Source organism: Theobroma cacao, chromosome 9 (assembly GCF_000208745.1).
Source record: "Theobroma cacao cultivar B97-61/B2 chromosome 9, Criollo_cocoa_genome_V2, whole genome shotgun sequence".
NCBI classification, from domain to species: Eukaryota; Viridiplantae; Streptophyta; class Magnoliopsida; order Malvales; family Malvaceae; genus Theobroma; species Theobroma cacao.
In genome coordinates, this window is record NC_030858.1 from 37693622 (window position 1) to 37705542 (window position 11921).

Consider the following 11921-nt stretch of genomic DNA (forward strand, 5'->3'; position numbering starts at 1 on the left):
GCATTAGAAACTAAAGATGTTGAGTTGGCCAATTTATGGTAAGATTAATGCTGGTCTAATTTGAAACCCAAAAACCTTTGAGAATCATGACCAAATTGGAAAAACTCATCAGCAGTGACAAGATTAGACTGATGGCCCTGCTCAATTCATCGATGCTACTCTTTGTTTAAATACTTACAAGTTTCTCATACACGTAAGAATAATCTCACCGTTCATTTGAAGTTTACAAAATCGTGTTTAAATACATCATCTTACGAAAAATTTAAAATACTTTTTTTAAAATTTGAATATTCACTAAAAAAATAAAATTACATTATGTCAATATTTATTAGTAGAACGTCGATCGAATATAAGTAATTTGATTCTTTCATTTTAGTAATATTTTTCTTTTCTTATTTATCGTGGAATATGTATAATTTTTAAAAAATGAAAATTTGAAATCTTTGATACATTTAAAGCCAATTCTTTGAATTGCTAACACATACACAAAATCCGAGCAAATCTAGGTGGAGATATTCCCTAATCAAAAAAGGGCAAGAAAAGAAGAGGAGGGAGGAGGACATGTACTGTAATCAATGTATCTATTCATTCAAAATGAACATGCAAACTCCTGTTTTCTCATTTTACACATTCCCTCAATCTTTGCCTTCTGTGCCATGAGTTCCTGTCACCGATTGCAGCATTGCAATCTCATTGGCAGAGAATTCCAAATCAAAGTTTGTAACCAAATCAAACTCGAAAGGTGGCAAAACAGGTTCAGCCCTCGAAACCACAGACCTCTTCACCACATCCTGATTTTCAGAGACAACTTTCGGCTCACAAAAGGTCAAAGAAGGCGAGCAATCCGATGAAAACAAAAGCGGCCCAGAGGAGAATGGAGCCAAACCAGTAGTTGGGGTGGAAAGAGCAGGAGGAGTAGTGGAACCAGGCGAGGAGATTCCAGTGCCTGTCGCTGCAATGATCGATGGCTCAGCTTGGCGCAAGAGCCATGCTATGGTCTCGCCATCGGTCTTGTACCCAAGCTCTCGAGTGAGCTGGAAAATCCTAGCAGCACACACGGGCGGCAGCCTGATGCGCCTGTCTCGGCCATCAACCTTTGCATGGCGGTCCTTGGTGGTTTTGCAGGTCACAAGCTTGCTTTTCGAGCTACTCGGCTTTTTTTGAGAAAAGGGTCTCGGTTTTCTCGTGGAAGGGTTCGGCAGAGCCATCTCTAGACCCATGTTCTCCGAGGCCATCAGGATATCACACATAGAAGAAAAATCCACTCTAAGATTCTCAGTGTTTATCAAAAAGAGAAGGAAAAGGCCTTCCAAGTACTGGAAAATTTCAACTGACAAAAATGTGTTTTGTCTCGTGTAGATTGTTGCGTTGGTTCTCTTCCAAATGTGCACCAAAACCCTCAGTTTCTTCTTAGTAACGTGCCGGTGGTGATGTAAGCCCCAGCATTGTATATATATACATATATATGGTTGGTGAAATGATGCCAAGTAAACCAATCCATGGTTAACATATATTTGAAGGGAATGTGCTGTCTGTTTGATAATTATTTTCTTACCGTAAATGGATTATGGGGGGAGATGTGCCCATTTTTTGAGTTGTGTTTGAGCAGACTCTTGCTTGGTTTGCACCAGATATTCCTGTTAAACACATTTAAGACCATTACTCAGCCAAGCATATGGAAAATAAATGTTGCTTAGTTGTCATTCAAAAGCCAAAAAAAAAGCCTAATTTTGCAGCCCTTTTGAGGACTTGGGATTGTATACAAACATGAGAGGGAGAGAGAGAGAGTTGTCTCTTTCCCCCAATTGGTTTAGAAATTGAAGAAAGTTTGGGATATTGATGGAGAGTTTTCATTTTTTCTGTTCTTTGTTTAATCATACATATGTTAGAATAGACAGAATGTTGTTGCTTCTTTTATCTTTCAATTTGATTATCTTTCTTAAGATATAATAATATAGAATTTATTTCCATATGTAAAGAAAAAGACAAAAAAGAGCAAAGGGCTATCAAACAATTAAAATGGTTGAGTAGATTCTAAAGAAAATCAAGCAATCATGGAGGGAGCTGAAAAATTTCTTGCAGAATTAATCATCGTCGTCATGCACCTGATTTGATTGCATAGCGTAAACCCTCTTCCACTCTTAAGCTGTCTTTTCTTTCTTTTCTCTTCTCCATGCAAGAATCTTCTTCCATTCGTTTATGGAAGCCAGAAGGCAAAGAAGATAAAGGCCTGCATGGGACTGTAGCAGCCGAGGAAGAGCTGTTCATTTGAGCCAAGGCGCGTAGGCAACCATTTTGCTTAAGACAAGACGAAACACAGAATTTCTTGGCGAAGAAGCAAAGATGGAAGTGAGGTGGAAGTCGGGTGCAGCCACGACCGGCTGCCATAGAAATGGCTGGTTCTGGTTGCAAATTACAACCAGAGGGAGGAGCTCGTCAGCTAGGTGGAAGGATCGGCGAGCATTCCCGATTTGCTCATTCATTGAGAGAGATTTTATGGTAGAATATTAAAGAATCGGTTACGAGGTCAAGAAGATCAAGTCGAGTTTGGAAACATTGCGAAAGATCTATTCGATGTAAAACTAAAGTGATTTGGAAAGAAAACCAATTTTCAAATCTGATTAACGAACAAACTGTTATCCAAAACGATTTTCTTAGGAGACTTTCGATCTTATAATATATACATGTATATAAATACACAAGTAATGGGATGATTAAGCATGTAAACAAAGTCAGAAAAGATTCATCGAAGAATCACATGGATTGATAGCTAATAGGCAAAAATATCTTACAACTCTGATTCTTTGGTTAATCATTCGATGCTAATAAGAAAATAATAATAGTACTTGGTAATTAACTTGAATGAAAAAGAACCAGTTCCAGTCATGATCCTATGATGCTAGAAGAACCTCAAAACAAGCTCCTTAAGTTTTCGGTCCCCTTGGTGTAACGTCCTGCATGTACCAACTCCAGTTTACACCAGTCAGCAATCCATGGAGTAATGGTCTTTGATTTTTATTTACAGGGCATCCCAAAAATTAACTACATTCAGAACGGAACAAGTGCCCGAAGCTTGAAGATTATCCATTGCAGGTTCGACATGTTAGCTGACTCTTCATACACCTGAAAGTTTGAAGGGAGTCTTCAGATTTTCATCGAAATCCTTCAATGTTTTCTCCATCTTGATCCCGGGGTAGAACGACATCAGGCACCTCCTCAATATCCTTTGCAGGCTGGTGCCGTATGAAACAGTTGATAAGTAAAACATGATTGTGATAATTTATGGGACCAAAGAAGATGAAACTAGTATACAAGAAAAACTACGAACCTGCCATAGTTCCAAAAGTCGCCATAGCAAAAAGTCGATTATCATAACCAAGCAAAAGAGCTTGCCTGCCCAAGCACCACATGAAAGATACCTAACAAGTAATTAGTGACCTCATCAGCAACCCTGATATTAATCACAAAATATGCAAGATATAACATCCCACCCACCTAACGAAGAAGTTGCAACTTTCTTCTACAATTATTGTGCATTCACTAAACAATATGAGGTTGAATGTATTAACTGTTGACGATTGCTTGATTGTGGAATCAAAGTTTTGGTTCAATTACATCCTCTCAAATTTTAATCTTCCTGCCTTCCAAATCAAACACATATCAGACACCTCGAACCAACATTAAAATCAATGACTTTCTAATATACGAAAAAAGAAATTGCAAAAAGTTGAAAGTATCCACGTTCATCAACATAGGAATCCGTCTGGCACCAGTTTCAACTCAAAAGTAATAGGCTAAGATTACATTAAACCAGATATTCCACCTAGAACGGAGTCTTCAAAGTTTACATCAGAAAAATATGCAATTAAAAGTACTTAAAAAGCATCATAGCACTATATTGGATTAAACATTTTTGAGAGCATCATCCGCTCAGAAACCTTTCAATGCATACCGTGAGAGACGTTCTTGGAGACTCTGATCAGAACATTTCAAAGCACGATTATACACTATCTCTGTCCTTTTTGCAACATCATTCCAATTATAAAGCCTCTTCATCTGGCCAAAAAAGAAAAGCGAAAAGAAAAATATATATTTGGCCACCTCACACAGTTCAAATTACTATATACAGTAATTCAATCAAAATAACTTACACGATCATGCATAACTAGTGGATCAATCTCAGGAACGATAGATATTGCCTTCTTAATTGCTTGTACCATGTCACTAGGATCTGGTTCAGCAAGTACTATCATGTCATCTGGTAAAACCTAGAACAAATGAAAGAAAAATTATCAAGATAAAACTGCTAGAGGATAGGATATCTAGAATAATTTTCAGTCCACTAAGGTGAGAAAGTATAAACCAACAGGAAATGACTTCAACCAGGTTAATGAGAATTTCACAATACATGCCTCTGGGACTCCTCCAACACGTGTACTGACAGTTAATAATCCACAACTTGCAGCCTCCAATATGGCTATGCAAAAAGCTTCTGTTAAAGAACTGTTGAAAGGAAGAACAGGAATAACATAAAAAATCAGGCAAGTTGATCAGCAATTACACCTGACTGCCAAATACTCAAGGAACATCAACTTGCCTTCTATTTTCCTTTTTCCTCATTTCTTTCCTCTTCTTATTACATAAAGAGTTAATCAACTAAAAGTGGGTGGTCTATAGGAACCAAACTCAATTTACCTGTTTAAGAATATGTGGCCAGAAATCAGCACAGACCGTACAGAAGCATGTGGTACAGCCCCCAACATCTCAACTCGATCTTGAAGAGAATGCTTTTCTCTCATCTCTTCCAACCTCACTCGTTTAGGTCCATCTCCTCCAACAATGAAACGAACCTTCACAGGTGTTTCAAAATGAGAGATTAAACTTAAATAGCAGGGGAGACTACAAACAATAGCATGCTAATGTTGTACTTGGAGCTAAACATCAAAAACTTCATCCAAATGAGGAACAATCACACCGATAGAAATATAACTACCCAAAGGTTAACTCAAAATAGAAACATATTGATGGATTCACCACCGTACATGTAGCAGAAGTTCAGATGATTTAATGTATGAGTAAGTGGGCAGTTGTGTGTGAGAGAGGAAAGAGAGCAGATGCAACATGCCAGTTCGCTAAACATGCCGATTTTTGGTCCTGTAACTGATAAAAGCAACATAAATATTAGAAAACTGTTAACGTTTTGATTCTAACGTACTAACTCTGAAAACTAAACCAAAACAATGTGACTACTGAATTATTTTGGAAGGTGACGAGCAAAATCAATCATAACATGAAAAGCTAATGACCACAAAAAAAATAAAAAATAAAAAAGTGAGTATGACACAATTTTCTACACAAATTAAAAACAAAACTATTGGCAGGTACTGATGAAAAGACATCTATACAAACACACACACCACACATAAGCAGATCTTCCGATGTAAATAGGAATTATGAGCTAAATCACCTAGATATGTTAAGTGGCATTTCTGCTCACTCTGAGTTAGCAACAACAATAACCCCATTGTGAAAGATCTAACTAAAGGGCATGGGTAATAAAAAGATCTAACCATCTCATACCTTGCCAGTAGCTGGTAGGGAGCCACAGAGAAAAACTGAGTGAAGTCCTTATTTCTAACTAATACCATGAAAAGTGAAAGTAACAGAACAAACCCCTAAATCCAAATCTTTTCAGCAATACCATGGCATAAGCAACTCACATTAGGATACAAGCGGCAAACTTCTGGAATGACTTCCACAAGCAAATCTGCACCCTTTCGATAAACCAATCTACTTATCACAACAATAACAATTTCATTATGGCCAAGTCGCTCTTGAGCAGGCTTGAACATAGCGGTGTCCACAGCATTAGGAATCACAAAAACCTTTTCTGGTGGCAAACCTGACCGTAGCACTGTATTTTCCTTGCTCGTGTGAGAAACACAAATGGCCCGGGTTACATCTGCCAAAGTAAACTGCAGAACCTTGTTCATGTGGATGCTTCCCACATCAGCAAAACCATACAAAGAATGATCAGTAAATACAACCTTGTATCCCATAGTGCGCGCATGCATCAAAGCCTCATGACATAGAGTCGAGAAGGCCTGATGACCATGCACAAGTGATATCTTTTCCCGAATAAGTATAGTCCTTATTATTGGTAATGTCCCGTAAAAAGTCGGCAATGTGTTCTGCATAAGAAATGGCTGCCAGGGTACATAATAAACCTTCAGACCACCTGTCATGTATCTCACTCCTGATCGATTTCCATAAGCATGGGTCATAACAACCACCTGAAATAATAGAGTAAATTTATTATTCAATCTAGGAAAAACAAAAGGACAGTGAAATTTGATGTACCTATAAAGATTGAGGTAAAAAAGAAAAAAAGGAAACATTTGGTTTGCAGGAAAGGAATGTTAAAAAGAGATGAAGGGAAGAAAAGGACCAAGGAATTTTAAAATATGTTGTCTGTTATTGACCAAAGAGAAAAAAGAAAAACAAGATAATAATTTCAGTAAAAAGAATCGCACGGAAGAGGAAGGGGAAGACATTTAAAGAGAACCCTTCTAGAAACATCCAGGGAGAAATGAATAGTATTTTTCCAGCTAAGAAATGGCAGATCTAAAACCTTTCCCTGCTTTGTAAAAGAGAAAGATTCCCTCTTTAGGCAATAGCAGACCTAAAACCATTTCCTCTTTTTTCAGGGAAGAAAAACATCATTCCACTTTTCCCATTTGTTTGCACCTAGCATTCAGTGCTTACAAACAAGATTTAAAACCTAAATACTTAATAAAATTATCTGACCTTGTGACCAAGTTTTAGGAGGCATTGGGACAGATAATAAATGTGACTCTCAACACCACCAAAGTTGGGATAGAAAAAATCAGACACCATAAGAATTCTGTGCTTCAGGTCAGCCATGACGGCAAATCAATCACCTGCAACAATAATAATAAAATCTTCTTTATTTAAAATCATGAGAGAAACTAGCAGCAGATTGAAAGGAGTGCCAAAAATGAAGTAATCAAATCAACGATGAGCCTATCTTCCTCACCAGCAATGGCTGGAAATTATCCCTAGCACGCAGGGCCCCACATGTTTTGAATTGTACAGAGAGAATGCAACAGTCTAGGTTGGCTAGGAGGGATGGAAGCAAAGAAACTAACCCATCATCAGAATAAAAATAAACCCCATTCCAAATAGATGCAAATCAAAATACAGATTCATGCTAACAAATTAAAATATTCCACAAAAACAACAATAATAGTTTATGCAGCTATATTTGGGTATTCTGTCATTTATAAAGAGCATTGAACAATGGGGTTTATTAGTGAGTGCCCTAAGGGCACTCTTTAAGGTTAGTTAAAATACCATTTATAATAACATTCTTGAATTAAATATAGTAGTTAACAGTTAATGTGATGAATTGCAATGCATTGGAAGAAAAAATTACCTAATATGGTAACCTTAAAGAGTGCCGTTAGGGCACTCACTAACAAAATCATTATGTAAAAGAAAATAAATAAAGAAAAAAGCAAAACCGAACGGTATCAGATAGTCTCCCTGACACCAAGGAAAATCCAGAACATAGAATTCAAATACATTCAGGACCAAAGGAAGTGAAAGCAGAAGCAAACAAATAGATTATATTTACAAATCTTTCACAAATTATTATCAGATCAGTCTCCTGACACCGAGGAAAAACCAGAACATAGAATTCAAATACATTCATCTGGGGACCAAAGGAAATGCAAGCAGAAGCAAACAAATAGATTATATTTATAAACTCAATTGAATTTCAAAAATTAAATCTTATAGAAAAGGAAGTTTATTGGCGATACAAACCTAAGCTAGAAACCTCTCACAACATAATAATTTAATACTCAAAGATTATACAACAGACTATGAGTGGTTTACTCAGAAACAAGTTAAGAGAGCTTAAAATCCATATTACCAGGCTATTAGGATCAAAACATTACCATTAGGACCATAAGGGGAAGATCTAAAAGTAAATCAAAAGGGTATATTAGAAGATTGCTCGAAAATTTCTAGACAATCCAATCAGCTAATATAATGCATGCAGCTTCAAACTAAATCAGTAACCATTATGCCATGGTTCTGCAGGTAACAAAAGCAACACAGCTATGGCAGATCGACAGGACATTTGCTATCATAGGCCTCTCTTGCATCAAGCATATCTGGACGATATCGATTAGCAAGAACTTCAACTTGTTCAGCAAAAGACTTGACCCCATGTGGACCTATATGTTGAACCATTTGGTTCCACCGTTTTCGACATAAATCTCCAGACCTATGCTCAATAAGGTTGTCCCAGTCCACATCTTCCATGCAGCAAGCATCCAAGCTAGAAAGAGCATCTAGCATGCGATAGTCATCAGCATCAGCCCATATGCCTTCTGCTACCATAGGAGACGCTAAGCTGTAATACCATTTTTTGCAACAAAGTGCAAAACCTCTTGTTTCCATCTTGTCACTAATCGCACTCCAACAAATATTGTCTCGCAACATTCCATGCTTGGATTTCTTTTCCTCAAAAGCTTTCATAGATAAATCCAAGTTTACTAAGTCAAATAAATTCTGGTACTCCTCTTGAGACCAATTCCCTCTCTTTGCATTGGTCAATTTTATTCTACGCCATGTATCTTTTACATGGTGCCTATGCTTGCCAAGTGTGTCGGCCAACAATTTCCACCTCGGTCCATGTTTTTCAACAAACTTTTGGATCAATTCATACTCTTCAGGGGTCCATGGACGCTTCTCATCCCTTTCGAAAAGAACATGAGCTCGACGGTACACACTATCACATGGCCTCCAAGGAATGGCTGCTTGAATTTCCTTCCAACAGTTTCTGACTTGGGGGTAAGCTCTACAGTTCAGAACCATATCTAGACCCTCCTCACCTAAATTATTAGACTCAATGTAATTGGCAACAGCATCCATAACGATAGCATCTTCTTCTTTTGAGTAACGCTTACCATACACTAAGCCTTCTTTGCCATCCATGTTTTCATCAACTATACCATCCGCACAAGGGAAAACCTCAACATGATCAGAGAAACTCACTTTCTTAGATATATCTTTAGGTGCAGCATCTTCAGATTGATTGGTAGTGTTGACACTTTTTCTGGTTCTTGCATCTCCTTTATGATGTTTACCCTCCAAATCACTCTTCACTGATTTAGATTTCTTCTTCCTGCCTCTGTTACCATCTTCAGTATTATCAACACCACCTCCTAATTCTGTGCATTCTACCTCATTGTCAGCTGGATCCTCTTTATCATTGCTGTCAACCTCACGATCTTTATATCCCTTAAAAGATTGATGCTCTTTACCATCTGAACCAGTTTTCAGAGATTTGGATTTCCTCTTCTTCTTCTTCTTCTTCTTCTTCTTCTTCTTTCCCCTATTGCCATCTTCATCATTATCAACAGCAATGCCTAACTTTCTGCATTCTACTGCATTACCATTTAACTCAACATTGCTGTAGAGAAACTCATGATTTTCAATCCCAGTGCTCATCTTCCTCGGTTTATCAACACCCAAACCATAATTAATGCTTTTCTTCTTTCTCTTCTTCCCATTCCCAGAGTCCTCAACCTTTTTAATGACATTCCCATCTTCTCGGTCTTTCTTCTTGTCAGTTTCATTTCCATCAGTTATGCTGCTCATGACTGCAATATGACCATCAACATTACCAGTCACCTTCTCCAAGTTGTGTTTCTTCTTCTTTCGCTTCTCATATTCACGTTCTTTTCCATGCACCATCTTGTTAATGTCTTCAGTGCTGCAGCTTTTTAGTACCTCAACTGTCTCTTGCATTTTACCATGTTCAAGGGTTTCAGTTGCAGTAGTGACTGCATCAATCCCATCTCTAATCTTGTTCTTGTGTTTATCTTTCCTAGCCCTTTTTGCTTCCAACTCAAAATTGTTCCCCAAATACATTGCCTTACTACTTTCGTTTTTTATATTCTCTTTTCCAGCTCTACAAATTTCCATTGAAGCCTCTTTAACTTCACCAACTCCATCTTTACTTTTCTTATGCTTCTTTGGAGCCTTCTGAGATTCCTTTTTATCTGTATCAAACTCTGATTTCCTCTTTTTCATCCGATCCTTCTTCTTTTCACAGTTATCCTCTTTTCTCTTATTCTTATCATGATCTCTGTTGATTAATTTGGAAACATCATTCATATTCCCAGCTGACACATCCAAAAAATCACTTTCCTTTTCAACAGCATTGCCTTCTTCAACCTGGTTATTGACCCTTTTATGCCCATCCTTTTCATGCATCTTCTTACCCATGTTGTCAAAGGCTTCCCTTGAAAAATTTTCCTAGCTATCTCAAATCCTCATGCACAGCTGAAAGCAAGACAACACACAAAAATAAGTCCAAAAGCGGTACTTCAGTAGAATCCCCTTCAAATAAATCCTAACTCATGTAGCTTATTTGATTCCAAAACTTGAAGCAAATCAATGTTTTTGCTTGGACAACAAAAAATTTGTATTTATTACAGCAATTTGCATCAAGAATAATAGTTAAAAAAAAATTGTTCTCTGATTCTATGTACAATAAATTTTACAGATATATTAATGCATAAGAGAACCAACTCTACTGTTACAATAATTCCAAAATATTAGGATATAAAAAAATTACTAAGATGCAAAGATTTTAGGTGTTCAAGAAGTCACATTGTTTGATCCCCTCACACGTCAAATCACCGCTAAGCATGCTCTTACACAAGTTGTAACAGAGATGACAAAGAAGTTGCTGAATTTTTAAACCAAGCAAATGAAAGAGAACTTCAAAAGTTATGGGAAGAAGGTACCTTAAAATTCTAGGATAGTCTTTTCACTTTGTTGTTGGAAAGACCATATTGGCTCTGATAGGTCCCTTAGTGGCCCAGATTCTGTTAAAAGTGTGAGACTCCCACTAAAACTGAGATGAAACTAATATCAGCTCACAACGTAAAAACCAATTTAAGAATCCAAATCACTGTCTTCTTCTCAAAAATCAACTAACACAGCTACAAATCCAACCACTATTCCAGCCTTTCCTCCTACACCTACTATCTAAAAAGGTACTATGTAGTTATTCGTTCTATCACTTCTTCCTTACTATCCATACAGGTTTTCACTACTCCAATCTAGATGCCATTTACTACTAATTTTATTAGATTTCAGCAATATAATACAATTCAAAAGAAATCAAAGCATTCATTCAAGATCATTCCAAAAAAACAAACAAACAAGCTCAAGAAGTTCTGTGAAAATGATAATAAATTCGAATTTACGGATTCGATTGATGAAATTCCAGTTCTTACCGGTCAAAACCTCTCGATTGATCCGAAAACTCTTTTGTGGCGATTCGGGTTTTGGTTAGTAAATTATACCACCTTCACGGTCACTGCAAAATTTTGAATTCAAAAGTTCAAGCACTTTTTTCTTTTTTTGCAAAGATTTTATTGTATCCAGAAATAATCGAAAATTGCAAAAAACTAAGCGGGGAAAATAGAGAGAAAGCCAGAGTCTGCTGACCTAATAGAGTGAGCTCAGAGAGTGACGAAGATCGACAGCAATGGCGGTAACGGGGGAATTTCAAGGGTTCCTGAATTGGAGGACGATATGGGGGAAGAAAAGGTTAAAAGGAGCTTGGGCCTTCAGGCTTGAAATATATTGGGCTTTTGATCCTCATTCATCCAACGGATTGGCTCATATGTGATTGGGCTTTAAGCCTTTATTTCTTTTAAAAAAACAGTACTAATAAACAGCTTATTGCTGTAATAATTTATTTTTATTATTATTGTTATTTGAAAAAATGTATAAATTTCAATTTTTTTATAAATTTCACTTAATTCTTGCTCAATTTAATAAGGTAAAGTTTAATTTCTAACATATAATAA

The 11921-nt window shown here is 36.9% G+C and overlaps 3 protein-coding genes across 7 annotated transcripts; all 3 read right to left on the reverse strand.

The window, feature by feature from the left end:
• LOC18590926 (transcription factor PCF1) lies at nt 636-1220 on the reverse strand. Its single transcript, XM_018126950.1, has one exon. It carries the CDS (start codon nt 1218-1220, stop codon nt 636-638), a length of 585 nt encoding a protein of 194 aa, XP_017982439.1.
• LOC18590927 (phosphatidylinositol N-acetylglucosaminyltransferase subunit A) lies at nt 2730-11416 on the reverse strand. 4 transcript variants are annotated; one of them, XM_018127761.1, is made up of 9 exons: nt 11343-11416; nt 6808-6941; nt 5721-6293; nt 4696-4850; nt 4413-4503; nt 4152-4268; nt 3953-4056; nt 3329-3419; nt 2730-3233 (listed from the first exon to the last, which is right to left on the reverse strand). In XM_018127761.1, exons 2-9 carry the CDS (start codon nt 6922-6924, stop codon nt 3153-3155), a joined length of 1329 nt encoding a protein of 442 aa, XP_017983250.1. In that variant the 5' UTR covers nt 6925-6941; nt 11343-11416; the 3' UTR covers nt 2730-3152. The 4 variants fall into 4 exon arrangements, with proteins under 4 accessions (XP_017983250.1, XP_017983249.1, XP_017983251.1 ...); XM_018127760.1 differs by lacking the exon at nt 11343-11416 and adding an exon at nt 10848-10913; XM_018127762.1 differs by lacking the exon at nt 11343-11416 and adding an exon at nt 7983-8060.
• On the reverse strand, nt 8007-11659 carry LOC18590928 (RNA polymerase I termination factor). 2 transcript variants are annotated; one of them, XM_018127758.1, is made up of 4 exons: nt 11557-11634; nt 11343-11425; nt 10848-10957; nt 8007-10380 (listed from the first exon to the last, which is right to left on the reverse strand). In XM_018127758.1, the coding sequence occupies exon 4, from the start codon at nt 10321-10323 to the stop codon at nt 8146-8148; it is 2178 nt and encodes a 725-aa protein (XP_017983247.1). In that variant the 5' UTR covers nt 10324-10380; nt 10848-10957; nt 11343-11425; nt 11557-11634; the 3' UTR covers nt 8007-8145. The 2 variants fall into 2 exon arrangements, with proteins under 2 accessions (XP_017983247.1, XP_017983248.1); XM_018127759.1 differs by lacking the exon at nt 10848-10957 and having other exon boundaries at nt 11557-11659.